The sequence below is a fragment of the Papaver somniferum genome, chromosome 9 (genome assembly GCF_003573695.1).
Source record: "Papaver somniferum cultivar HN1 chromosome 9, ASM357369v1, whole genome shotgun sequence".
Classification (NCBI taxonomy): Eukaryota; Viridiplantae; Streptophyta; class Magnoliopsida; order Ranunculales; family Papaveraceae; genus Papaver; species Papaver somniferum.
The window spans coordinates 181572370-181599071 of record NC_039366.1 but is presented as its reverse complement, the minus strand read 5'-3'; the positions used below and the strand labels follow the sequence as shown (position 1 = coordinate 181599071).

At 37.7% G+C, this 26702-nt stretch overlaps 3 protein-coding genes across 3 annotated transcripts; 1 reads left to right on the top strand and 2 right to left on the bottom strand.

Annotated features, from left to right (window-relative positions):
* Window positions 1-920: 920 nt before the first annotated feature.
* Window positions 921-5267, bottom strand: LOC113314436 (probable plastid-lipid-associated protein 12, chloroplastic). The gene is made up of 11 exons (XM_026563227.1): window positions 4893-5267; window positions 4644-4697; window positions 4341-4415; window positions 4123-4242; window positions 3501-3692; window positions 3262-3345; window positions 3067-3159; window positions 2780-2833; window positions 2574-2653; window positions 1368-1475; window positions 921-1279 (listed from the first exon to the last, which is right to left on the bottom strand). The coding sequence occupies exons 1-11, from the start codon at window positions 5172-5174 to the stop codon at window positions 1198-1200; spliced, it is 1224 nt and encodes a 407-aa protein (XP_026419012.1). The 5' UTR covers window positions 5175-5267; the 3' UTR covers window positions 921-1197.
* Window positions 5268-5880: 613 nt separating this feature from the next.
* On the bottom strand, window positions 5881-9787 carry LOC113310050 (nicotinate-nucleotide pyrophosphorylase [carboxylating], chloroplastic-like). The gene is made up of 10 exons (XM_026558605.1): window positions 9650-9787; window positions 9424-9569; window positions 9066-9199; window positions 8903-8966; window positions 8714-8796; window positions 8037-8120; window positions 7803-7955; window positions 7249-7425; window positions 6914-6981; window positions 5881-6241 (listed from the first exon to the last, which is right to left on the bottom strand). The coding sequence occupies exons 1-10, from the start codon at window positions 9742-9744 to the stop codon at window positions 6145-6147; spliced, it is 1101 nt and encodes a 366-aa protein (XP_026414390.1). The 5' UTR covers window positions 9745-9787; the 3' UTR covers window positions 5881-6144.
* Window positions 9788-9965: 178 nt separating this feature from the next.
* Window positions 9966-13068, top strand: LOC113310051 (nudix hydrolase 23, chloroplastic-like). The gene is made up of 7 exons (XM_026558606.1): window positions 9966-10320; window positions 10885-11016; window positions 11434-11510; window positions 11657-11792; window positions 11891-12031; window positions 12133-12194; window positions 12598-13068. Exons 1-7 carry the CDS (start codon window positions 10033-10035, stop codon window positions 12656-12658), a joined length of 897 nt encoding a protein of 298 aa, XP_026414391.1. The 5' UTR covers window positions 9966-10032; the 3' UTR covers window positions 12659-13068.
* The last annotated feature ends 13634 nt before the right edge of the window (window positions 13069-26702 follow it).

The window sequence follows — 26702 nt, the reverse complement described above, 5'->3', positions numbered from 1 at the left end:
AACACCAAATTAGTAGTCTTACAGTCATAGTACCGTTCTTTTGTATTGGACGAAGATTTCATTTCAATGCATCTCTATCTAATAACGGATTCGTACTCATACATATAGTCACGCGTGCTTATTTATCCCCAAAAACTATGACTACATGGATGGATGCTGATCCACCTTAGACGGATACCGATATTCGTTGTGTACTGCAACCATGATATTAATGGAGGTCCAACGTAAAGATGAGCACAAGAGATACGAATACGTTTAGGTCTGGCTTTTCATCCTCATTCTGCCGAATATGTTTAATTCCTGGGAAAGACAAAGATTTCTGTTAAAAAAACAGCAAAGATAAACAGAAATTCCCTTGCGCATGTGGAAAACGCTCTTTTAGCAGTGCCCTTCTGTTTTCTTTAGTAAATAAAAAACAGTCTACTCATCCCGGCGTATATACCCAAGACTATTGTTAATGAGTAAAAAACCAAATCAGCAAGATATATCTTCTTCTCGTTAATAAAAGAGAAGTAGAAAACATCCAAAAACACAAGAAGCAAAAAATCATCTGAGACTGATACAACATTAGCCTGATATATGTTTTCTCGTTAATAAAAAAGGAAAAGAAAACCCTAACAATACCTTGATCGATAGATATCTATTAATGTTGTTGCTTATATGGATTTTTGTTTTTTGCTGGCCATGTTTATACTCCAGTATCGATTATGACATTCTTAATCTCTTTATCCTTCCAACGTTGTGATTCACCATCGGTGATCAGAAAGTAATGGAGGTTTTCAGAGATTAGGGTTTGTTTTCAAATAGATGGGATAAAACCAAAGTTATTTGATATATGACGATAGACGCTCGCAAGTAATATAAATCATAGTTCTTGCGAAAATTGTGAGAAGTGGGGCTAAAATTACAATAATTGGTGGTTTAAATTAACAGAATGATTCTATTGGCTGAAATATATTCGGGTGGGTCTGGAAGCGTTCAGCTTTTAACCACAACCGCAGAAAATCACCTAAAATCATATTATTAATTTTAATTAATAATACAATGAAGTTGGGGGAGAAGCTCTTCAGGAAATCCAAAGAAAGTCTTTCCATACAACAACGTTTGTTTCAGATCACATCCTATAAGAAATTTACATTGATACATCGGATAACTATTTTCCACCGAGGGCGCCTACTTTTGTCATTATAATTATTTTTATTCGGCGTCGTCAACTCGTAAATGGACAAATAGTATCTTGTTGTAACCTCGTGTTATCTGGATCTTGTTGTCGACGTACCTGCACCAGCAAACTAAATGTGAACCGGAAAATATTTGATTTATTTTAGAGATCGAAATTCCGAATTCAAATAAGTTGTGAATCTTACAACAATTCAAGTTTGAACTTGGTTATCATCTCCACAGGAAGTCCAAATGATCCAGCTATGATGGCCGCATCATCCATCGTGACATCGTATGTATTATTGCCGGATTTACTGCCACAGTAGAATGTTAACGCTGATGTTAATAGTCCGAAGTTTTGAGAAGCAAATGCACAAAAGTAAAAAATAAATAAAATACAACTCATACATTCCTTTGGTGGGTAAACTCAACCTTTACATGTAAATACTCCTGTTTATTACCTAAAATCTTTTACTGTGTACTAAGGATTTTTACTATGCCAGAGTAAGATAAACTAGTTTTACAGGACAATGGAATTCAAATTATTTTCATAGCCTGTCCTCACACACATGATAAGATTCGGGTGTGTGTGCAGCCCGCATGTTTTGGTTGTGTGTAACAATAGGTTTTCAATTAGATATGTGATGAAAGTTATTCTTATAAATGGACGGTTCTACATTTTAGACAATCGAATCAGAAGAGAAGAAAAACAAAATAACAAGACAAAACATGAAGAGAAGCCATGAATTTAATATTATAGGAAGAATATTTTCCCAGATAAACCACTTGTCTTCCATTAGGAATGCTATAAAGTTTTATCTAAAAGAGAGGGTAAGAGAAAAGGAGTATCTGTATCACTGTATGCCTAACTAATGTTTTAAAATATCCTTATTATTAAAGCACCATAAACATGTTTACAAGTTAATGAATGACCTTTTAACGATTGAGCACGAGAATCGCACTAGGGAACTCACCTGTATTTCTGATGAAATGCAAGAAACAAGCCTTTTTATATTTCACGAGCTCTTTCATGGGAGTTAATTAGACAGAACTATCCTGACAACATGGTTTTTATGTGCTTATCTCAAGGCTTCACTATTGGTTTTCAATTTTAAGTGACAGATAACACTTGTACTGATACATAAATCCAGGACTTATAATGAACCTACTGCATACTCTTGAGCTGATTTTGATTCATCTCAAGCTGTTTTTTTTAGTTTATACTCATATTTACTACAAACGTCTTGCATTTCTCAAAATAGTCCAAAAGAATCTTCCATTTGAAGGATCTTTACTAAAACTTCAGACATAGTTGCTTTCAAACATAGACATACTATTACTTTGTGCAAGTGTAACGCTTTACTTTATTAAGTAGAAAGATTGAATATAAAAAGCAGGGTAAAAAAACTCACACAAAGTTTCCATCCATGGAGAACCTCATCCCAAGCAAGATGTCAACCACAAACCTCAGTTGTCCACTTTCCTTCACAATCTGTTGAGGATAACGTTCAGTCAAATCGTCAACAGGTCATTTTTCAACCAGTCTGCTTACGAAGCAAAAAAGGTGCAATAACGTAGGTAAAGCTTCAAAAACGAACATGTTGTCCTCACAGCATACCTGTTTGCCCATAAGTCCGTTAGCAGCATTCTCTATCCAACTGTCAGTTTCTTGCTGCAAAATGAAGAAAACAAGCTAAGTTCGAGATCTAGAATAATGTTAGCAGAAGCTCAAAATATTAACATGAGCAGTTGATAAAAGTAGCCTGGGAAGGGACCTGATCAAACGAGTATGCAACTGGAAGTTAAAAAAGAAAAACTCCGGGCTCTTACGAATAACATCTACTCAATCTTGGATCTTATAAAAAAAAGTTACGGAAAAGTATATATATCTGTTATCACGATAACCTGTGAACTCCATATTAATTGCCAAATTCCCACTTGAAGCTCTGGTTCTCTATTGGCTAGTCTTTGATTTAAGGCGGCAAATTTTTCAACAGCCTGTGAACATTATGACAAGCAAAAGACAAAAATCAAAAAGTTATGTGCATAATGAGGTGCCTTCCAACACTGTTTGATGTTATTGAACTTTAAGTATCTAACCTCTTTTACACCCACTCCGGAAGAAATGGTGGCAAGTAGTTTTTGCCTTGGTGCAGTTTCCTTTTGAAGCACAAATGTGGTGCCCTGCACTACATACAAATTTGGGAAAGTCCTTAGTTCGTGGAAGGTGAGAACTGAGAAATCATACAGCAAGTAGTTAGCAAAGAAAAATATTGGTATTGGTTGGCAGTATCAAATCGTTAAATAAAAAATATAAAGATGATTGAGGAACCAAATACCTTGTTTCCTCGCGAGATGCGGATGTTTCCGGATTGAGACAGATACGTAGTGTCCAACCAACCTTTTGCTTCCTCTCCGAGAAGCTTAAATGGAACTGGATATGGAACCTTAAATGGCAGAAAGCTGAAAGAGAAAGCTGCTCTATCAAACCGAAAAAGAATGCGTTTTCCATCTTTCACTGACGCTGCTGCCTGATGGAAGAAAACACCACAGGTTGTTAGTCTGTAAAGCAATTCTCTGCAGAACAGAATCTGCAGTTTGTTTCGAAGATAAAGATGCTCTGTCGTAAAGAACAGAAACCATAGAATTTAAAGTAGATTGTGACATTGCATAATAAGAGAGCTTTTAGAAAGATTTCCGGAAAAGAAGGCTGGGTGTAGGTTAGTTGGGTAAGTACTTCCCCATTAGCCAGAATCGCATAAGAATGTAACGAGAAAAAAAATGGAGGTTGTAAGGGGTTTAGGCGAAGATACATTCTAAATTAGCAAAGGGTACAATTTTATAGTTGTTATCCATACAAATTCTTCTGCACATTCAATCCGTACTCACACATCTTAAATACAATCCTTTTTGATATAAATATGTTCAAGGAATTATAATTCTACAGATAATGATACATACCTCTACTTTTAGCTCACCAATTGCTTCAGAGAATTTGACAATATTTGACACCCTTGGATCATCTGTTTTGAGGTATACCTCTTGAAAGACACTAAAGCCATCAACACCGACAAATGTCCTCTACAAGACATAAGCATAATTAATTTTATTAACCTCAAATAAATGTAAGCTGAATCTCGTCAAGTGAAAAATCCATTAAAATTTGAGAGCAAGCCAACCTGTATTGGAGATGCTGTCCCAGGCCTTGTGGTAAAAACTAATTGCCAACGGCCTTCAATCAAGCTGGAATCTGTCTGCATTAAATTATTAATCATAAATCACAACCGGTTCACGAACATTCATTTATGGGGCATAAAGTTAATTTTACAAGGTTGGACATCAGCAATAAATAGCAAGTAGAGCTCACAAGAATAAGAGAGGAAGACTAAAGAAGCTCAACAACATGAACCCCATCACAGACAGTAAATTTTGAGAAACTTCGACCAGTACAAAAAAAAGGCCAAAACAAATTATTGACTTACAGGATCTGGCACACCTTCTTGACCTTCAAGAGATTGCACGGCACGCTCAACTTCCTGTTAAATTTTGCAAAACATGGTCAGAGAAAATTGTTGTTATAGAACAGTTCAGTTTTGTATAAAAAGTAAATAGATAAAATCTGAAAACGATAATTTAGATTATAAAAACAAAGGGACTAAAGAATTTTCCAAGTGATTAAGGAAAAAGTTTAATAGAATCAAAATAGGAAGAGAGATGAAGAAAAGAGCAACCTTGAGTTGTTGGGAAGAAGCATCACGACCTCTTCCTTGGATACCAATTAGGGCTTCAATAAGTTGAGTCTCTGGCTGTGTAAATGAGCCTTGTTGTTGTTCCTCTTCTTCTTTGATGAGTGACCCTGAAATTCGGCGAGAAAAGTACAAACTTCTTCTTCTCCGGGATGATGTATTTATGACATTTGAATAGCTGAAATGGTTATTCTTTCTGTAGTGTGATAATGCAGGATGATGGCAAGTGTTGCAAAGAAATCCTAGTTTAGCGACTTGCACAGCCATGGCGGGAAACTCAGCTGAAGATTAAAAAGAAGAAGAAAAAAAATTCTCCTTAACACAGCTGAGCTTCTATGGCCACATCAAGACTGTCAACTGTAATGATGAACACAGATATCATATCTTACAGACTCACGCCACGTGGAAAATTAAAACCCATCTGGAGACCACTTAAGTGTCTTATTTTGTGTTTGTGTCGGATCTCAATAGCAGACAGGCTACTCCTACTCCTTGGGCCATTTCTAGAGACTGTTGTCCAATGTAGTTGGAAGCTGTTGCACGAGGAAAGCCGTGCCCCAGTTTTTATCAGGGCTGGAAAGCAAGTTTTTCTAAAGTAGTCCTCAAAAATGAACAGGGTGTTGGGTGTAGTTGTGTTTTTTCCTGTTAGTCGTGCGGGAGTTCGGGTGAGTCTCAAAATCCCCGTTAGTCGTGGGAGAGTTTAGAAGAGTCTCCCCAACTCCCTAGAAAATCCCGTTAGTCGTGGGAGAGTTTGAAAGAAGCTCTTAAACTCCCTGTTAGTGGTAAAAATTAGAATGATAAGGAGTTTGTTTTTTTTGGGGAGTTTTAGGGAGTTTATAGTGTATTTTTGACTCACTCCAAATCTCTCAAAAAAGTAGAGATCTTGGGAGAGTCTCTCAAACTCCCTACACTCAACACACCAAACTCTCTCAAACTCTCTATACTCTCTTACACTCCCTCCAAATCCCCAAGATTCAAAATACATTAAACTCCCTCCAACTCACTCGTGGACTAACCCCTGGAAGGGTGTGAGAAATGTTTGGACTCTTATTCTGGAATATACAAGCTCAAACAGGCAGTTAGAATTTTGGCTGCACAAAAAAGAGGAAAACTAAGATAAGTTCTTTTATTATTACACCTGCATCATAGATTACCCAAAATACTTGATTGGGAGCTTCAATCTAAGATGCCATTTTGAGAAGAAAAAAACAAGAGATCAGAGGAGAAAAACAGATGCTCATGCCCGCTTTGTACGTCTTCCAACTTCTAAGGCCAGTTCTGTATCGATTTTGAGGGAGATATCGAGTGCCTTTATAGAATGTGTCAATGCACCACTGCACATATATATTAGTGGGAGACTCAGTTAGAAACAAGTTTGAAGGATCATCATCATCGACAAAGTATTTTCTTAACTATATAGGGCAATGAAATAAGCAAGTGAAGATATTCCATTCCGCATCTTGATCAGTTATCTAATTATCACCTACATCTCAATTTTAGACTTAGCTACAAAGTCTAAAATTCTAGAGGAACATGTGAAGTGTACAATTTTCAATGAACTTTCCATACAGGACTACACAATTCAAAACTCAAGTTAATCCACCATTCATATGTCCTCATTATATAATAATAGTTGTAGCTTCTTGCATCCCAATGACAACACTACTAAATACTTGTCCTTTTGTTGGATTCATGGAACTTACTAGACTTGATTTCGACCATTGTTGCTAAACCTAAACATCAAAACCTTTGTGTATTACAAAGATATCTACTGTCTATAGCAGGAAAAGTCCCAACAGAAACACTTTTTCCAAACAAGTAAACAACACTGGATAAAATGATGCCCAGGAATGTAACATAGGCTAGTTTTCAAGTAGTGAAGGTCGATAACATCGACCCACACATCGGTCAACAGTACAAATGAACTTAACTAAAGAGATTCTGATTATTTAGTGATTCTGACATCTTGTTGCATGATAAAAACTGTAAATAACTTGTAAGATTACCTGGAAATGTAGGTTACTCCACTTTGTCCAATTTTCTGCACTGTATCTAGAGTGACATTGCCTGACGCCTGTCATACACAGATGAACTTGATCACCATAACCCCAAAATAATAATAGCACAAATTTCTGTTACCAAATTGATCAAAATATGAAAGGTTTCTTTCCACAAAACCAAGATTTACATACATATTATATTAAATAAGTGGCGTTTGCTTTACCCTTGACACATCATCAAGTGCACAATAGTTCACAGTGGTTTTTTACATGTTGAAAGTTGGAAAAAAATGATATTACGGAAAGACCAAAATAAACAAGAATAGTAAGTAAAAGCTAACCTCGGTCTCAAATCTTCCATTTATCAACTCAACAGCTTCTTTTAGCATAGATACATCCACATCCCCATCTGACAGGGGGACAACCATATTGTCTAACATTATACGGGTTAACAAGGTTTTTGTTTGAGATGAATAATCCAATACCTCCTTCACTTCCTCCAGCGTCCTTGTCTCAACCTGAGTGAACAAGAAAGAATTTTCATTAAACTATTAAATATATGTCAAGAAATATGTCAAGAATGAGAAAGGTTCTAAAATGTGAGTAACTCATACAAACTTGCTCTATTGTTTTCACAATTTAAGTAGTTATAGAGTAAGTTGTAAGTTTAACAGAGTTCTTTCAATAAAAGCCACATTACTAGAGAATAATAGAACATACAAATAATAAATTTGGTACACAATATTAAAAATGTGAACAGGGTTTCAGAACCGGAAGGGATGTCTCTTTTCCCAACCTACGATATTTAATCAGCCATAATGTGATGGTACTCAAAGTACTGATATCCATCGTATATTTAGAGGGTCTAGAACTTATATTCGCTAGAGGAGATTACCTCAACCCCCATTTGAAGATTCCTTTGCTCCAAATACTGGTCCACACATTTGAGGGCCTTTGCTACTCCTCCTGATACCGAAATATGGTTATCTTTTATCATCACCATATCAAACAAGCCCATTCTGTGGTTCTGTCCCCCACCAATCACTACCTGTCAAATAGTATCAAGGAGAAAATGTAACCAAGGAAAGCCTGATATAAAGAAAATGGAAGATGAAAGAAATGATCATACCGCCCACTTGTCAACCAGACGTAAACCAGGAGCAGTCTTTCTAGTCTCTAAGATGCAAGTAGGGTGTGCAGCATCTGCCATTGCCTGCAGGAAACATGAATCGTTCAATCTCTCCCTGGCATAGAAAAGACCAGTATTAGCTCAAACCAGTCCATCTGGATTAGGTAGGTCCAATTAACATACGATTCCCTACAAATCGTTAGTCACTTAAGTGCTAACCATGCTCATGACGTGAATTTCCCATTTGGCTCACTGTCGTTTGTTTGTCAGTCCTTGTGTCTATTGATTGGTGGGCTGCGCATAAATTTTCATTTTGGCATACTGGCATTTGCTTAGCAATCCTTTATTCTTTTGCAATAAGTTGCAGTTATTATTATATAAACCGGCTATACTGCATTGGTGCTGTTTTGCGTGGCCTTCTGTTCAACGATATAAATTCTAAATGTATTCTCTAAATTTATCAATCTTTAATGATAATGTGAGCGAAATGTCAACTATGATAAATTGACATGAAAATGATGACATATAACTTGAGTTTTTCCTTTTTCGACTCTTCTCGTTGTGGGTTGAGCAATATGTAACTCCGTCAATCTACTTTCAGTTTACACAAAGGTTCATGAAAGTTTCAGTTGACCTAATTAGATAAAAGATTCAAAACATACGGGGGATTATCAAACCTTGGTTAGTGTAGCAATTCCACTCATTCTCTGCATAAAATTGAGCACAACCCTTTCTGCTACAACAATATTGTGTGCACATCCTGCATACCTCAGCAAAAAAAGTTAGATTAGTAAGCTTATCTCAAAATGCAAATCTGCAATAACCTAAAACAAAAAGATTGAAACACAAATGAAAAAGACTCATACCATAAACTTTACCAAACTTCAATCCTTTGCGAATATAGTCTCCGTCCTTCTGATACCACTCAACCTAAATTCAGAAACGTAGTCAAAACAAAGAGGTACAAAATCCTGATATTGGTAATGTAACACCGTCTATAATTCCAGAATGAGTTAATCCTAATTGTACCTTCAACGAAGGGTCAACCTCATTGAATATCATGTCGGCAAGAGCAATTCCAGCAACAATTCCATCCTCCTTTGCCAAGAAGTAAGCTTCCACTTGCATATCGACCGGAATCGTAGCCAGACAAGTGACATCTCCTGTAATAGAATTACTCAATAAACCAACAACAACTATAAAAAATAAATGAAGTAAAGAGCATTTTCCAAGGGTTGAAATCATTTTTCTTCACACGTTTTTGAATTATATGTTATGCACAAAATTCCACACAAACTAAAAACATGGCAATCACTTAGAAATCAGATACAAAAAAGAAGAAATTGAAGTAGATATTCAGAGAGTAACTTAGAAATGAGAGAATTACCTATATCACCAGCATCTTCTTCAAGGGCAAGTTTAATAACAGCTTTAAGATCATAAGTAGGATGAAAAGGTGGCTTTATTACCATAGGTTCCAAGGATATTCTAGGGTTTGGTGTTCCTATTGTTGCAGACATCCTAAGAACTCTCCTGAAAAAATAATCATACAGATTATAAAAACAATTACAAAAAAATGATGCATCTAAGAAACAGAAATTGATGTTATATACCTTGATTTGGTGGATAACGGATGAAGAATTGGTAGTGAGGTAGTAGCAGCAGCAGCAGTCGAAAAGTTAGAAAAGGAGCGAATGCTATACATCATCACTCCTGGGGAATATCAAAGGAAAATGCCACTGGGATTTCGTTTGGGGTTTTATTCGAGGTTTTCTCAGAAGATCCTGTGGTTCGAAGACGTTTGATTATCCCATCCAACACACGCCTTTCACTGTTCTAGAAAGTGGGTCCCACCGTCCCAGACTTCTTTCCCACAAGACGAAGGCGCACGGTCGAGACGCACAAACAATCTATCTATTTTTTGTTGAATTTTCATTTTCTACTCTCTCTCACTTGTTCTCTCTTCTTGTTTTCTGTTTTCGGAGGAGGAGAAAATATGCTGAGAGCATTTCAATTAGTTGATTCTTCTTCGATACAATTACAGAGATGGAAACCATTAACAAGTTTGTTGTCTTCTATATCTATCACTAACAGATCATTTTCATCATCCTCGTATTCGTGTTGTTGTTCTTCATCAAGGGGATCAATTCTATTTTCTCAAATTTCTTCTGGTCGAGGGAATAGTCTATTCAGATCATTTCGAATTTCTTCAATTAGTTCTCAATCCAGTGTGGACGATGTTTCTTCTTCCAAGTCATTTTCTTCTACTACATTGCAACCTACGGTAAGTTTTTTATATTTTTCTACTTCTTTTTTTTTTTCAATTTTGTTCTTTGATTGGATTAGCAATTTTGCACTGGTTAACGAAATTAGGGTTTCATTTGGGTGTGGCATCATATCGATATTTCCTGTTTCTTTAATTTCTGTTTGAAAACTGTATGCTGGGTTTTAAGTCTAATTGCATTTCCAGGTTCTATTCTTGGAGTCATTTCCTTATCAATAGCGTAGACGAAGTCCATTGCATTATATTGAAAATTAGGTCCTAATGCAATAACCAGAAGGCTTTGCAAAATTTTATGCACTTTAACTTGGAGTAGAAGAATGATTACCGGTGCAAAAGATATGCCCTCATTCTAGTATTATATTTTGGCTTCAGTGATTTGGGTGTCTCATATCATTTACTTTGTCAATAAACTGGACTATGGTGACCTCTTTCCCTTTTTATGCATCTGAGCAGAATACATCTAAATGAGAACCTCGTCCAATGTCATATATCCTGTCGGTCTCCATAAAATTCGTGCTATATTAGCTTGGAACTTGAATAAGCACTGAGACATCTATATTTCAGGCTGAATTGCCAAAGGTCGGTTTCTGTCAATGGTGTGGTGCTGCAACAAAGCAAGCTATTCCTGATGGAGATGATAAGATAAGATCTATCTGCACAGCATGTGATAAAGTTGCTTATCAGAACCCCAAAATGGTATGTAATAATACAAGATGTGAAACCACTTAGTGAAACTGGAGCTCTTTATGAATTAGACTTGTTTCAAGCAGATTGCCTATGATAGATTTGCATCTATCACTCTCCATTTGGTTAGGTTTTCTACTTACTGATTAACACTTAGAATCATTGAAGTAATCATTGTATGAAATACAGAACATACAGGATGTTTGGATGAACTGATAACAGAAAAACCATATGATTGATTAAGAATAGAAACTTAATCCTGAACTGAATTTTTCATACAAAAAGAATAAATATCGGTCACCTGGTATGATAGATAGTGGGTTTCATCTCTGAGGGTTTTCCTGATATTTCCTTGGTTGTTTTGTTTCGTTAGAAACTCCAAGGCGTGCTATCTTGATCTGGTTTCTTATAAGCAGATGTTCATTTCAGGTTGTTGGTTGCTTAGTTGAGCATGATAACATGATCCTTCTTTGCAAACGCAAGATTCAACCTGGTTATGGACTTTGGTAAGACTATCATATTCAAACACTTAACCACATGATTTTGTAGTAATGAAACGAATTTGTTGTTTTCTTGTTTGAAATTTCGAATCTGTGTTGTCAAAGAAATTACGGTGGATCTGCTTCTTACTTTTCATTCAATATCCACACAGGTGTCTTCCTTCTGGTTACATGGAAATGGGCGAGTCAGCAGCAGATGGAGCTGCTAGAGAAACCTTGGAGGAAGCATGTGCAGAAGTTAAAATTTTGTCTCCATTTGCGCACCTGGATATACCTTATATTGGCAATGTGAGCAAAAACTATCTTCACGCTTACTACATATCAACTTGGTTTAGAGTTCTTAGATGTCTCGATATTTTTGTGAATCTAAACTTCTTCTGCAACAGAGTTACATGTTTTTCCGCGCGAAGATGACAAGCTCTGAGATATCTCCAGGCCCTGAGTCTTTGGATTGTCGCTTTTTTCCCCCTAGTGATATACCATTCGATTCTCTGGCATTTTCGTCCATGTTTGTTGCTTTAAAATTGGTAGGTTTTATTTGCTATTTTTTCCTTTATGCTAATTAGCTGAGCTTAGTATTTACTTTTACTTCATATTTGGACATCACCTTATTTTCTACGGTTTTCAGTATGTTGAAGATTTGAAGGCTGGACAAACCACCAAGTTTCACTACTGTACCATAAACAAGAGGTATTTTGTATATACTCTATAAGTCATTCACATTCATTCTTGCTATTTTACAGATCTCGATATCCATTTTTGTTTGTTCGCATTCCCATAGCTCAAGTAGGCAATGTTATTGTGGCAATTATCTGAGTATGATTTTATGACTCATGATAATGTTAATGTCAGTAAACCGAAATACATTCTCCCGGAGTCATCTTTAAATATATGTTCCCTCAATGAATCAAAATTTCAATTTTGGAGTACTAACAGTACTTCCACTCATTAATCTTGAGTATATGTAACTATATTACCCACCATTAAGCATGCATTAAATCTCATTTCATGAAAAGAAAAGAAAAAAAGTTATATAACTGTGTTTACTGAGCAAGTCTTTTTTTTTTTCAACGGGGATGTTTGTTGATTACAGGCCTGGCTCCAGTGCATCTGATATCCATGCGTACACTTTGGTCGACCATTTTCGGTCCTAATAAAGAAAGAGTCTTCACATCTTCGATCTTCCCTTGTAAAGTAGTAGTCAGACACCAACCAAGAATTCGAATCTTAAGACTGGGCACTAGCTATTTGCAGCAGTAGTACTCTTTTCTTTTCCCTGTTCATTTCAGTCTCTTTATTGGAGAAGTATCAGTTATTCTTTCGCTCCTTTTTTTATGTTCTTTCTCTTTGTAAAACATTGAGGCTTAGGTACGTCTCCCAGTAACATTTTAGTAGGACTTGTGAGAAGGGAGCAAGAAAGCATTCTTTCATTCATTTAGTTGATGAAAGAGGAGATCAGGATGGGTGTAAACTGTAGATTTTGTGTGTATTTTTTAGCGACCAGTGTATTATAACATTTTGTTCTCACCAAATGAAAGAAATAAGAAGTTATTCTTTTCTGCGATGTTGTTTGTCAAGTCAGTTACACCGATTTTATTTTTCCGTTCTGCAGCTGTTGACGAAATACAAGTAGTCATATACATGTTATACCAAGGCTAGAATACATCCTCCAAATTCTAAGAATTATAAGTTCCAAAATTAGAGTGAAGAATAAAAAAAATTAATTATGAAGAAAAAATACATTAGTTACATAAATTTACTGGTCATAATACCAATGATCCATACTTTTAAGTATATAATGGAAACAGCCCTAAGAAAAGGCCCCCTTTTTCTTCATCTTCCCCTGTCTAATGTGGATCATAACATTTTGGCTGGTGCAAGTAATGCAACACTGCAGAGCTCAGAAGCTGAGTACTTCCTGTAAACTGAATTCGGCTTAACTTCTGCTGACCCTGAGTGGAAGGACACCAATTGCTTCGCACAATCTAAAATCTGAGATTCACAAAAACCAGTATGAAGATCAAGAGTTTCATCCCATAGTGGGGTCTTGTTCAGGGTGCATCTTGCTGCATAAACTGCAGAGGCAGCCAACATGGAAGGACTGAACTTTACCATCTCATACTGCATGAGACCCAATTCTGTCAAGAAGAAAGCCATGTTCTCCATCTCCTTATCTGCCATTGCAGCTTTAATAAATCGAACAAGGAAAACATAAGGAGTAGGGCCAGTTAAACTCCATCCAAGCTTAGCCAAGATTGATTTTTCCATGCCTAATATATGTTCTTTGCTATAAGCTCTCTCTGAAATAGAAACCAAGTCGTTTACCGTTGGTGCCCAAATTTCTTCATATTTACTGGCAAGGAGCATAGAAGTGATGCCTACTAACTGCAACTCCTTCCTTTGAACAAGGTGGACTGAAAGGTACCGATCAATAATTTGTATTGCAAAATAAAGGGTTTCTGGAGATAATTTAAAAACGTGGTGAACTTCTACCAACCAGTCTACCAGAATCATCCTCATATTCTCATTAATTTGATTCTGTGAATTCATATAGTCATGAATTTGGATTGAATTCTCTGCCAATTTGTAAAATCTGTACAAATCTTTGACATATTCCACTGCTGCCAACTGATTACCAACATCTCCTGCATCAATATCCACAATTTGTCCCTTCTTTGTTACATCAGCTAAACCACAAGCAACCTTGCTACTAGCAGATAAAACTGATGATGAATTCTGCACATCCTTCCCTGATGATTCCTGAGTTCCAGACTTTTCCTTGTCAGCCTCTTCTTCATCCAGGCGTATCTCAATTACTACTGTCTCTGGATTTGGCTTTACTACAACGATCTCCTTTTGAGGAGGCTTATTAATTACCTTCGTTTCCGGTACTACAGCAGCTCCATCAGCAATTGCTGGTTTCTTCTTATAATTATTTTCAATATTACAAGCTTGTTTATTAGCAGGCAATTGTGCACAAAAGCCCCTGGTTACAGGACGACTAACCTGCTGCGATTTCCCATAGACACCTCGGATGATTAAATTACTAATATCTCCAAGAGCTCGGCGACTGTTTCTTGCCGGTGCTTTCGAAGCCATCTCTGATTTCTTTTCCTCTCTGCAAGTATTGTCTTTAGTATCTTAGATTGCTGTGAAGTAGAATAGATTAGATGATGGTATTATTTATAATAGTTTCAGTTTCCTAGTTTGGAGGTGTCTTTGTTTCCGAAACTATTACGGGGTACATCTTTATTGTTTAAGTCGGTCATAATTAGCCGTTGCAGAAAATTAGAAACTACCGCCTTGCCTTGGGTTAGAAGTCTATTATTGGGCTGCAAAGCGAGAGTTTTTGGAATTTCAAAATAGGGTTATGAATTAGTAATCTCCATAGCCCCTTATCCAACCTATTTTAGCAATGTTTAATATGCCCTCGATTTAGTTAGTATTGAGGAAGTTGGTCAGCATCATTAATTATAATTAGTGATTTAATTAGCTTAATTATTTGATTTTTATTTTGAGAATTATTTTTTTTTTTACTTTTTTAAGAAGGAGAAAGAGGATTCTTTTGAACATTTTTTTAAACTTTAGAAGAATATGATGAAACATATTTTCAAAATTCAAATATCTTAGAAGTTTTTTTTTTTTTTTTATGATTTCTTCATTAACGAACTGAAGGTTAATGTGGTTTGCGAGTCCGAAAATTTTAGTTACAATCGTCTCACTCTCAGATGAAAGAAAACCTAAATATGTTTACATTATGGTTTTCAAATTTGTTAATATGCATCAACACCGCGACACCTTATAATGTTTGTTGATTCATTAATGGGTAATCAATTATCTCTAATTTTAATAATTTTTGATAATGAATTATCTTTAAATCAAGTAAAAGCAGTTTTGCAATTCAATCTTCAAACCTGATGGAAATGGTGATTTGATCGTAACAGAGTGAGTTTTGTATACCCAATTTAGAAAGAGTTATAAAAAATTTGGTTTGTGTGGTCGGGATGGAAATTAGGGAAAGTGGGGATAGGAAATAGGCAAAGCTTTTCAATCTTGTTAATTCTAATCCGTTAAAATTTAGATTTTTTCCAGTATATACGTCTAGGAAAACATTACATCCCAATTGTAAGCGACACATTTCGGCTAGGAAATAAAAAACTCCAAGCCGAAAGTATTACATACGGCTGGGAAAACATTGCGTCCGAGCCGTTTTACAGCTGAGAAAAATAAATCCAAGCAGAAAGTACTAGCTACGGCTGGAAAAACCTAGTAGTAACCCAACCTCTGTTTTTTTCTTTCTTTTTTGGTGTGTGTGTGATTATCAGAACCACTCGCGGCTAGGAAATCCTAGTCGAAAACACCTATTTACCGTTGAGAATTCAAATGTTCCCAACCGTATACCTTCTTTGGGGCTAGGAAATCTATATTCTCGGCCGGGTAATATATGATTTACGATTAGGAAAATAAAAACTCACAACCATAAACATAAACTGGTTTTTTAACCTTAACTTAATATATGTTGAAGGAAAAAGCAGAAAAAGGACGATGTGATGGAGAAGAAGAAAAAGAGAGGAAGGAGGATCATCGATTCATCATCTTCATCATGGTAAAAAAGAAACTCATCCCCTTTATAATGATTGATGAAGGAGAAGAGAAGGCGAAGCATAATAGATTTAGGTTTTTTTTAATGAATAGTTAGATTTGGGTTTATTTATGGGGTAAGGAAAGTTTTGAATTTTAATATAGATTAAGTCCCATCCCTATTCACATTTAGGATGGGACCAAGTTACATCTCCCCAATAATAGGCTTCTTCTTAGGTTAGTAAAAAAGAGAGGGTACCAAGTTGGTAGGGTTAAAAACCTACGATTATAAACCGCAAGCGCACAGTGTCTAGAATATGGATAATGGGAAAAACGGGTCGATTCTACGGGGAGTTGGATTGGGGAAACCAAACTTCAAAGTTCTACTTTACTAATTTAAACACAGATGGGTTGTCGATACGACCATATGAGTATTATGAAGGTCAACAAGAAAACATAAATCCAATTGAAAATAAAAGGTAGTAGGGCAGTTGAATCCACCACATAACCTACACCAGAGAATTCAACTTATGACATTATTCTTGTTCCTTATAAGGGATCGCGGTGAAGATTAAGTCTGTCGCATATCCAAGGTGATCTAGATGGATAGTTTAATCACAACTAAGGTATCAATCCCTATAACTAATTGTCTTATTACAGCACAACTAATCACAAATCAACAATAATCGATTAAGCATGAGTTGATGCAACAACAAATAAGTACTTTAATTAACAACCTAGGATGCATGACATACAAGGTGAAAGTTATATATTGTAGTACAAAGATTAAATATATCCTTAATCAATGCAGCACAAAAAGAAAAATAACAACAGCATGAATAAACTAACAATAGATTAAGGGTTTTATATCAACCCTGAAAAGAGAATTTTAGAACATAAGAAAACTGAAATTAAAACCTAAATATTACTACTACAACTTGCACCGGCTACTCCGGGCCTAACTTCAAAATACTACTGCCTCCCCAATTTCCAATACCATTTTCAATAAAGTACAATGAGAAGAATAGGGATTTGATGTTTCTGGAACTCACCGATGCATAACCACCCTATTGTATTCATTAGTTGACTGATGTTGTCGGTGTTGTAAAGAAATCAGATTCAGACCTAATTTGACGATGCATGTTGATTGTGTTCACCACAACCATGGTAACCTTAAAACGACGCCCGACTTTGTCTCCATGTTTCAAAACATCGAATCAGCCTTCATATCATGCTTTTCAGTAGAGGAGATGTGAAATTTCCTAGAGTGATGGAAAGATTGATTTGATGTGAATTGATACTAGATTAAGAGAGAAAAAAATAGCGAAATAGGGGTAGAGGAGGATGGGGTTAATAGCGTTGGGTTTGTTTTCCATTGACAGAGAAAGTATTGTCGGTGGTGTAAGAAATAAAGGAAAAGTGTTTCTATCAAACTTGAAAGTAAAATGAAAGAGGTTTTAGGGCCCGCTTGGTTGTTATACACGAACATCTGGCTTAGGTGTATAAGAGCCTTGGATTTCTTTACCCTTTGCGTATATAAAACGCAACATGACTTAGAACTTTGACCCACCATCACGACTTGACTACTTTATTGATTTTGTTGTGCCACCAGATCCTCTAAAAAGTCACTCCCTTTGAATCAACCCACTGTTTTCTTATTCATTATTTACTCAACCACCTACAAGATAGTACCAAATGAGATCATTCCGACAAAATTACCCGTTAATGGGACATATGCGCAAAATACAAGATTTGTCATAAAATAGAACATTAAAATACTAAAGATGTGATAAACGACAAACGATATAAAATTATGCATTATTAGGCACCGACCACACCCCCAAACCTGCATTTTACTCATCCTCGAGTAAAACAAACTGAAGAAGATCCTTACTGAAAATGTGGGGGTCTAACAACCACACCCAACAATTCGTTTGGCAATCTGAGAGATCTTGCTCCAATACACTTTCTAGAGAATCAACTAGGCATTCAGACTCAATATAGAATAAAGTATATCAAAGAGTTTAATATCTTTAACTCTTAATTCAATCCGCAATCAACAAATAGAAATCTGCGAGCCCGATTGAATATAAGAGGAGTAACTTGAACGGTACCAAAGACCAATCTTCAAGTGTCAATCAATGTAAATCAACAACCAAAGGTTGGATATTCTAATTGATTGATCTTAACGCACGACCTATGATATTTCAATTATATAACAAAATATAATGCGGAAAAGAAATAACACAGACACCAGAATTTTGTTAACGAAGAAACCGCAAATGCAGAAAAACCCCGGGACCTAGTCCAGATTGAACACCACACTGTATTAAGTCGCTACAGACACTAGCTTACTACCAATTAACTTCGGACTGGACTGTAGTTGAACCCTAATCAATCTCACACTGATTCAAGGTACAGTTGCGCTCCTTACGTCTCTGATCCCAGCAGGATAGTACGCATTGGATTCCCTTAGCTGATCTCACCCAAAACCAAGAGTTGCTACGACCCAAAGTCGAAGACTTGATAAACAAATCTGTCTCACACAGAAAAGTCTATAGGATTGAATAAATCTGTCTCCCACAGAAATACCCAAGAGTTTTTGTTCCGTCTTTTGATAAATCAAGGTGAACAGGAACCAATTGATAAACCAGACTTATATTCAAAAGAACAACCTAGTATTATCAATCACCTCACAATAAACTTAATCGACTAGCAAAACAAGTTATTGTGGAATCAAAAACGATGAGACGAAGGTGTTTGTGATTACTTTTCTATCTTTCCTATCGGATATATAAATATCAAGCCAATTTTATAATTGCACTCAATCACGATAGAAACAACAAGATCAGACCACGTAACTACAAAGAGAATAGTTGAGTCTGGCTTCACAATCCCAATGAAGTCTTCAAGTCGTTAACCTACAGGGTATCGAGAAGAAATCTAAGGTTAAAGGAGAATCGACTCTAGTTATGCAACTAGTAACACACAGGAGGTGTGGGGATTAGGTTTCCCAGTTGCTAGAGTTCTCCCTTATATAGTTTTCAAATCAAGGTTTGCAATCCAAGTTACCTTGGTAACAAAGCATTCAATATTCACCGTTAGATGAAAAACCTGATTCAACCAAGCTAATATCTTTCAACCGTTAGATCGAACTTAGCTTGTTACACACAAATGAAATGTACCCTCATTTAGGTTTATGTAACCGTACCTAAACGCGTACACCATGTTGGTTCACAAATAGTTAACCGAGGTTAGCCATATGATTACTCTCATATCAACCTTATTCATCTTAACCATAAGTAGTTCAAATGAATCAAATGAAACTAGTTAAAGAGTTGTTCAATTGCAATATTCTCATGGACTTATACAAGAACATAATTGAAGAAAAATCGGTTTGATTCACTCGAATCCATACATGAACATTTTAGCCACGGTTTGCAAAGATTGCATTCCTTATTGATAAATATTTTAGGTTCATGTACAACCGATTTTAGAAAGGTAACCACTTAAGTATGCGTACGGGTATGCGTACTAAGCAACCAGATTTGAGTTTGTTTTAGTTTCCAAACTCAGCAGAAATTTTCGGTTCGAGAACTTTCGCTAGTATGCGTACGGGTACGCATACTTAAGATGACTAGTTAAGAGTTTGTCAATTCCAAAACTTAGTAGAATTTTTCGGTTCGAAAATTTCCGCCAGTATGCGTACGGGTACACATACTTAACCTGTCTCCTTCACCAATTTCGTATACGCACATATGCATACACTTGGCTCACGGTTTATGGATTTATACACTAATATGCGAACACACTATATATGAAGGTTACACGATTCTAAACTCTTTATTTCTATCATTGAAACATTCTTCTGTAATGACAATAGCCGTTTTCACACACTATTAGCATCAAAGAAATTTTCAAGATCTTGAAATAATCATTATAAAAACATTCCAAGTCTTACACCAAATGATTGTATCACACAAACCATGTAAGATGTTACTCAGCAATTTTCTCATGATATAAGATGAACTTGGTCGAAGCGAAAGCTTACCAACACATATTTTGAGAAATATGTAAGCGAGATATACTCAACTCGAAATTTCAAATGTGTATACATAAAACTATATCGTAACACGACTTATGTCTCAATAAGGAGATAAAGTAGAAATAGACTTTCCAAGTGATAGATGAGTTTAAGTCTCCACATACATATTGTCGATGAAGTTCCACAAGCTCTCCTTAGTAGTTCTTCGTCTTCAAGTGATAAGCGTCGTGAAGTCTAAGCTCTCCTTAGTAGTTCTCCACATACCTTTTATTAAAACTTATCAAGACTTATAGTTTTAATCACTAACATTGACAAACATGCTTGAGATAGCAACGCATGCGAGTTCGACCGAGCAGTGCTCTAACACTTACTATACCACTGTCTTTGGTCTCTCGATTGCATATAGAGAATGCAATAAGCCTTTTAAAACACTAAGTGTTCCTAGTGGACGAGTTAAATCTCGTGAAGGTTTTCTTATAACATACCCATAAAGTTCTAGGTCAAAAGAGAGCTCACCTTGTATTAAATGTGTCACCTCAATTCTAAGATTATTTCACAACAAAATGGATATGTCAATATAGCTTTCAAAGGCACAATTCCAGCACTTGAACGACTATAAACATGTGATAAGAGTGTAAAGTGCATCTACCTTAGACATGCATAGAGAATGATTTACTGTAGGAAGTTATGACTACCAATTATTAAGAGATAGTTGGTGAACTAACTAGTTGGTGGAGCGATTTTTCTGGTTAATTCCGTTAACGAACGAGACCTCAGCCTGCTAACTAGCTATGTGGAGGATTCCCTTCGCGGACAGCTTCTTAGAGGGACTATGGCCATTTAGGCCACGGAAGTTTGAGGCAATAACATGTCTGTGATGCCCTTAGATGTTCTGGGCCGCACGCGCGCTACAATGATGTATTCAACGAGTATATAGCCTTGGCCGACATGCCCGGGTAATCTTCGAAAATTCCATCGTGATGGGGATAGATCATTGCAAAGTAAGGGGGGCATCGAGGAGGATATTCGCCATCGAGATCATGCTGGCTGGGGGAAATGGCGACTGGTTTCTGGCGTCCTCTGTGACAGGAAAGTTCCGCTAAAGCTCAAAGGTAAGTTCTACAAATCCGCCATCAGGCCTGTAATGCTATACGGTGCGGAATGCTGGGCGTTAAACAACCGAGATACTTTAAGACTGAAGAGTACCGAAATACGGATGCTGAGGTGGGCATGCAGACATACTAGGCATGACCGTATCAGGAATGAGTACGTCTGTAAGAAACTTATGGTAGCCCCAATCAAGGAGATGCTCGCACAACATCGGCTGCGCTGGTTTGGGCATCTCCAGCGAAGACCACCTGATGCACCAGTGAGAGTAGGTCGCATCAGGCGCGCGGAAGGACGGATGCAACGCAGAGGCCATCCGAAGCTAACTTGGGACGAGTGTGTAAATAACGACTTGAGCAACCGAAATCTATCACCAGAGATGGCGCTGGACAGACAGACATGGAGGGCGACAATACGTGTGGAAGAGGTGGGTTTCAGGTATGTAGACTAATAATCCCTCTCCTTTATTTCCTTTAAATCTCGTTACAACCCGATTATCGAACTTGTAAAGTCAACCCTACATTTTTCGAAGGGGGGGATTCCACCTGTAGCGTTGTAGTAGGCAGGATTATGAAGGGGGGGGGGGGGGAATCCCCCCGTAGCTTCTGCAACCGAGACATGGGGTAAGTATAACTGCCTTAATGGTTGAGAATTCGTAATCCCATTAACGCGGTGATTACTGTCCACCTGGTCTATAAACATAAACAATCGTGACGCCGGATAGCGTCAAGTACTTTTTGCTTACCGTAGTGCAAGTTGTGCAAGGCTCGGACAGGCCGGCGTAAAACCTATGTTCAACTCTTAGGAGATTTTCTCTAGTCGACCCGGTACTTGCTACTGGAAATGACTTTGGATTTCGGATTTCGGGGATAGATCATTGCAATTATGACCTTTGCCGAAATGACCAGACTACCGGACCCTTCAACAATGTTGAGCGTTAAAACCGCCGTTGCATCAGCATCTGGTGACATGCCCATATGGGTGGTAAGCCGTATACATGGATTCTTGTTCATGTGTACGGGCCAGTCATCAGGGTCAACTTAGACGATGGCCATACCCTCAGCATGCGAACTTGTAAAATTACCAGTTGGCAGACTTGCTCTGCTTTCTGGGCAGGGATAAAGTGAATATGCTACTCTAACGGTCGTGAATACGTAAACCCAACTAAAGCGGTGTGCTCACTCCCTGTTCATCACAACACGACACGGAATGTGTTAAGGATTATTCCTACCAATGGGTGGGTTGCGCCTAGGCCTGCAGGCAGCCGGTGTAAAAACTTTAGCTGCATCTCTGGAGATAAGATCGTTATGCGGTTTATCTTCGCTCGACCCGGTACTTGTTACTGGAAAACGAGCTTCGGTTTTCGGTTCTCAGTTGTGAACAAAGAACCGATTTCAGAGCCAAGCTAGTTGTCCGACTTTACGAGAATTGTGAATGTTCACCTTTAGAGATGGTGATATTTCAGTTTAACCGCGTTGTACAGCGACGGATACACCCTCCCTTGCTTTATTACAAAACTATTTACATTCATATGCAAAAAAAAAAAACATTGACTGCCTATTTACTTCATGTTTCAGGCTTGAAAACATAATTAAAGAGAAACTAATTCAATGGTTTGAAACAATAACAATCATTTCATTTTATTTTCTATTTCTTTTTTCATTTTATATATTTTATTCAAGAAAATTACACACCAGAGTTTTTATTTGGCAGCCGAGCGACAAGCTGAGCGCCACTCATTTCTGAATAGCAACACTCAATCTATGAAAAACAAACCTACCTACACCACTACCAGCATCATTACTAGCTAACCAATTTTTCAAACGCTTGAAAAAACAAACAGTATCTTCACTAAGCTCACCTAAAGTAGTAAAATCCAAAACACCCAAATCATAACCATGTGAAAGACATTCATTCAAGTATTTAGTTTGCTTACGTGAAACGGCTCTAGAAATGGTCGGACCTGGGACGAAAGCACGAACACCACCCCCAGTGAAGGGTGAGACACATGTGACATCCATATACACATCTTGTCCATTCTCCCAGTTGAGAACTAGGATGTCCGCTGGACGTAAATCCTTGTCATCATCCGACAGAAAACCCAAAGCAACTTCTTTACGTGCAGGAACACCAGCTTTGTAGCAGATATCCGCAATAACTTCTCGAACTAAGTCATGGCGAAACTTAATTCCGACATCTTTATCACAATGAAGTACATGATCACCAAAAATATCCATATGTCTACTACAACAAGAGCACAACCCATCTTCAACAAACATAGGGATACCAAGATGATAACAAACAACTGCTCTGAACTGTCTGGGCCCAAGACATTGGTCTAAACCACTGATAGGGACCGCCAGAAGGTAATCTTGTGCATGTTTGATCTGGTTACATTTCCACAGTATGGAGTCTCTTGCAGATAATTTAAATTGGGAAGGGATTTGCTTCTTAACTGCATCAAAATAAGTGACTGCCAAGGAGTGCATAGAAGTGGTGGGGGGGGGGGGGGGCAGTGTTATCGACACAATACGTGGAATGCAAACCACATACCTGAATAAAATTCCAAAGAGCCAAATGGTAAGCAACACCATTATCTTTAGAGAATGAGCTACCAAGTACCACCTTCCGTACCAAAGTAGTCTGACTCTGAGAGGCAAGATAACAGTAAGTACGAGTGTCCGCCATGGTATAAATGCCAAGGCCACCATCTTTGAAAGTCAAAGTAGCCAACCTCTGTTGCAAATGCCCAAAACCAGCACCATCTTCAGTAATTAAAAGTCTCAAATACTTGAGTAAATAGTCATCAAAGAGGTCAGTGGCCTGTTGTAGAGCTGCAGGATTGGTGGTACGCATAACAAAAAATATAATCTAGATACACCAACACAGTTGCGAAATAACAACAACTCACTTTGAGTATCTTTGAGTTTTTTGGTAGCAGACATTAGCCGAATAGTCTTGTTCACCTTACTCAACACCATGTCACCCATGAAATCCAAATCCAAACCCACAGGACCACCCAAAAGTTTAACTCCCCTGCTAAGCCTACCAATATCCTTGGGAAAAACATCTTCATCAATACTATGTGGATCAAATGAAGGCCAAAAGACCTCAGTTTTCTTGATGTTTAGATGTAAACCCCTACCCAGTCTTTCAGATTCAATAATACTCAAAGCTCTGGCCACCTCAATCGTGTCACCGATAATAGTTCCATCATCGAGATATCAGACATGAAAATCAATCTTACAATGAGAAGCAATGGACTTCACTAGAGGGTGAAGTGTCGGAGCAAACAAAAGGGGACCGAGAGGATCACCTTGCTAAACACCAAGTGCGGAAGACAAAATATATTGGTCATAGTAAAGTCTAGCAGGCTTGGCATAACAGAATTCTACCCAACGAGAAATACCTAGACAATGAAGCCAGACCTCCCTAATGAGGTTAGATCTGCATACCATGTTGAACGCATTCAGGAAGTCAATAAGCAGCATAAACATCATATCTGAGTGGCCTTTCAACTTTAATAAACCATTTACAGCGTGAAGTATACTTTCTCCCCCTACCGGCATACCAACACCAAATTGATGATCCCCTAAGTAAGATGACGTGGCCTTACCAATGAAAAAAGTAGTCACCTTAGAGACCAAAGGACGCCAAATGGTTCCAACCGCAACAGGCCTCAGTCCACCTCCAGGTTTGAGTAAAGGTGTAAGGGGCGCACTAGCGACGAGCTCTCCCAAGACCTTGGGGCACTTACCAGCCAACCAAAGGTTGACAACCCCAGTAATCGAAACCAACAACTCATCGCAACTGCCGCTGCTGCTCCACTCAATGCGTCGATTAGATGTTGTGCACGCAAGCCATCATGGCCACAAGAAGTACCTCTTGGGAAACTCTTAATGACACCAAGGACGGCTCTCGAATCAACCGTGATAGGGTTACAATTAACATCCTCATTCGGAATGGAGGGTGGAGGAGCTGTTGGATGTTTGGATTGCAGTTCAACCAACGTACTCTCGTTGCGAGGGGCAACACCATTAGAAGACAAGACACGAATTGCAGCTGCATAATGCCCGTATTCGATCTTCTTCCGATAAGCACTTAAGTTAGCAATTTCTGGCGTCTTTTTCCTGACTTTTTTGGCAGTATGTTGTTGGCTTGGATGTTGTAACAGTTTGGAGATCAAATTGTAGCATAACATTGGTTCTTTCCAAGCTAGAAGAGCTTGTTGAATGGCGGTAACTTGAAGACGCTTCCTCTTGCTCGATTTCTCCTCAGCTGAAAGTTGAGGCCTGTAACGAGTCAAAATGCAAATGGGAAGTAAGAGTAGCCTGATCCAAGCAGTAAGGTCAGCTGGTTTGCAAATCACCCTGTCCAAGCATGCCTTCAAGGTCCAAGAAAAACCCAACCTACACTAGAATGGAATGTTGGACACCGTGGTAAACTGCCGTTGGAAGACAGCGTTTAGGAAATCAGTAGAAACGGAAAATGACTCATCAAACTTATCACTCACATCATTCCTTGCAGGGACAACATCTTCCGTAGCATCAACTGGCTTAAACAAAACAGGCAAAACTGAAGTTGCAGGCATGTCTATCCCGTGTATGAGAAAGTCTGCAGAGTTACCGTTAAAAGGACCAGCAATAGTATCATGAACTCCCTTCAATCCTTTACAAGGGGTTCTCCAGGCGTGTAATGTCATGCGCTGGCTGCAAAGCCATATGCGCATTTGGTGGATAACTTTTTCCCAAGCATTGTAACCTGCAAGTCCTTTGAAATAATGGCTCTGCAACTGAGATTGTTCTCATCCGAGTAAAGGTGTCTAACTTGTAGATTTTGACATAAGGATCCCCTTATATAACCTCTACCGTTCACACCATCTCTGCAACCGTCAAAATTATTTAAGGGGGAAATGGCAATAACCATCTTGCGAACCAGCATCATCTAAGAGAATTGCATTCTGACGCAGCTGCGGAGAAGGTAGCTGAGGTGATGGAGGGGGCTTCTTGGAGGAGCGTGTAACAGAGGAACGAGTATAAGCCGCCATGAAAGAAAAACTCAGCAAACCCTAAAAGAAAGAACAAAACCCTAACCCGAGACAAGAGGAACAAAACAGCCGTGTAAAAAAACAAAAAGCGAAAAAGGAAAAAAGGAAAAGAAGAAAAATCAAAACAAAAGATCAAACATGATGAGACAAATCCCTTGGAAAACCCTGGTTTTGTCGCCAAGGTTTTTCGCTGGAGCTCATCTGGTAAAAGGTGGTTTTTCATTTAGATCTTCTCTTCTTTTTTGTTTTTTGATTTTTTTTTCTTTTTTTCAACTGATTTTGGAATAACGAACATAAGATGACACAACAACTTTACACAAAAACAGAAAAATACATTACATGACAATTTTAGTAAGAGGCGACCCTTTTCAATGCACCCGGTCAAATTCAATGATTGCTTTTCTTAATGTATCCTCCA

Bases quoted from the DNA above. Each gene is read 5' to 3' on its own strand.
- LOC113310051 (XM_026558606.1), top strand. From the start codon at position 10,033: ATGCTGAGAGCATTTCAATTAGTTGATTCTTCTTCGATACAATTACAG. The intron at 10,321-10,884 runs GTAAGTTTTTTA...TCTATATTTCAG, and splicing joins CTACTACATTGCAACCTACG to GCTGAATTGCCAAAGGTCGG. The intron at 11,511-11,656 runs GTAAGACTATCA...ATATCCACACAG, and splicing joins CAACCTGGTTATGGACTTTG to GTGTCTTCCTTCTGGTTACA.
- LOC113310050 (XM_026558605.1), bottom strand. From the start codon at position 9,744: ATGATGTATAGCATTCGCTCCTTTTCTAACTTTTCGACTGCTGCTGCT. The intron at 8,797-8,902 runs GTATGAGTCTTT...TGAGGTATGCAG, and splicing joins GAAGTTTGGTAAAGTTTATG to GATGTGCACACAATATTGTT. The intron at 7,426-7,802 runs GTAATCTCCTCT...TTGTTCACTCAG, and splicing joins ATCTTCAAATGGGGGTTGAG to GTTGAGACAAGGACGCTGGA.
- LOC113314436 (XM_026563227.1), bottom strand. From the start codon at position 5,174: ATGGCTGTGCAAGTCGCTAAACTAGGATTTCTTTGCAACACTTGCCAT. The intron at 4,243-4,340 runs GTTGGCTTGCTC...TATGTCTTGTAG, and splicing joins GGACAGCATCTCCAATACAG to AGGACATTTGTCGGTGTTGA. The intron at 1,280-1,367 runs GTAAGATTCACA...TTGCTGGTGCAG, and splicing joins AAGTTCAAACTTGAATTGTT to GTACGTCGACAACAAGATCC.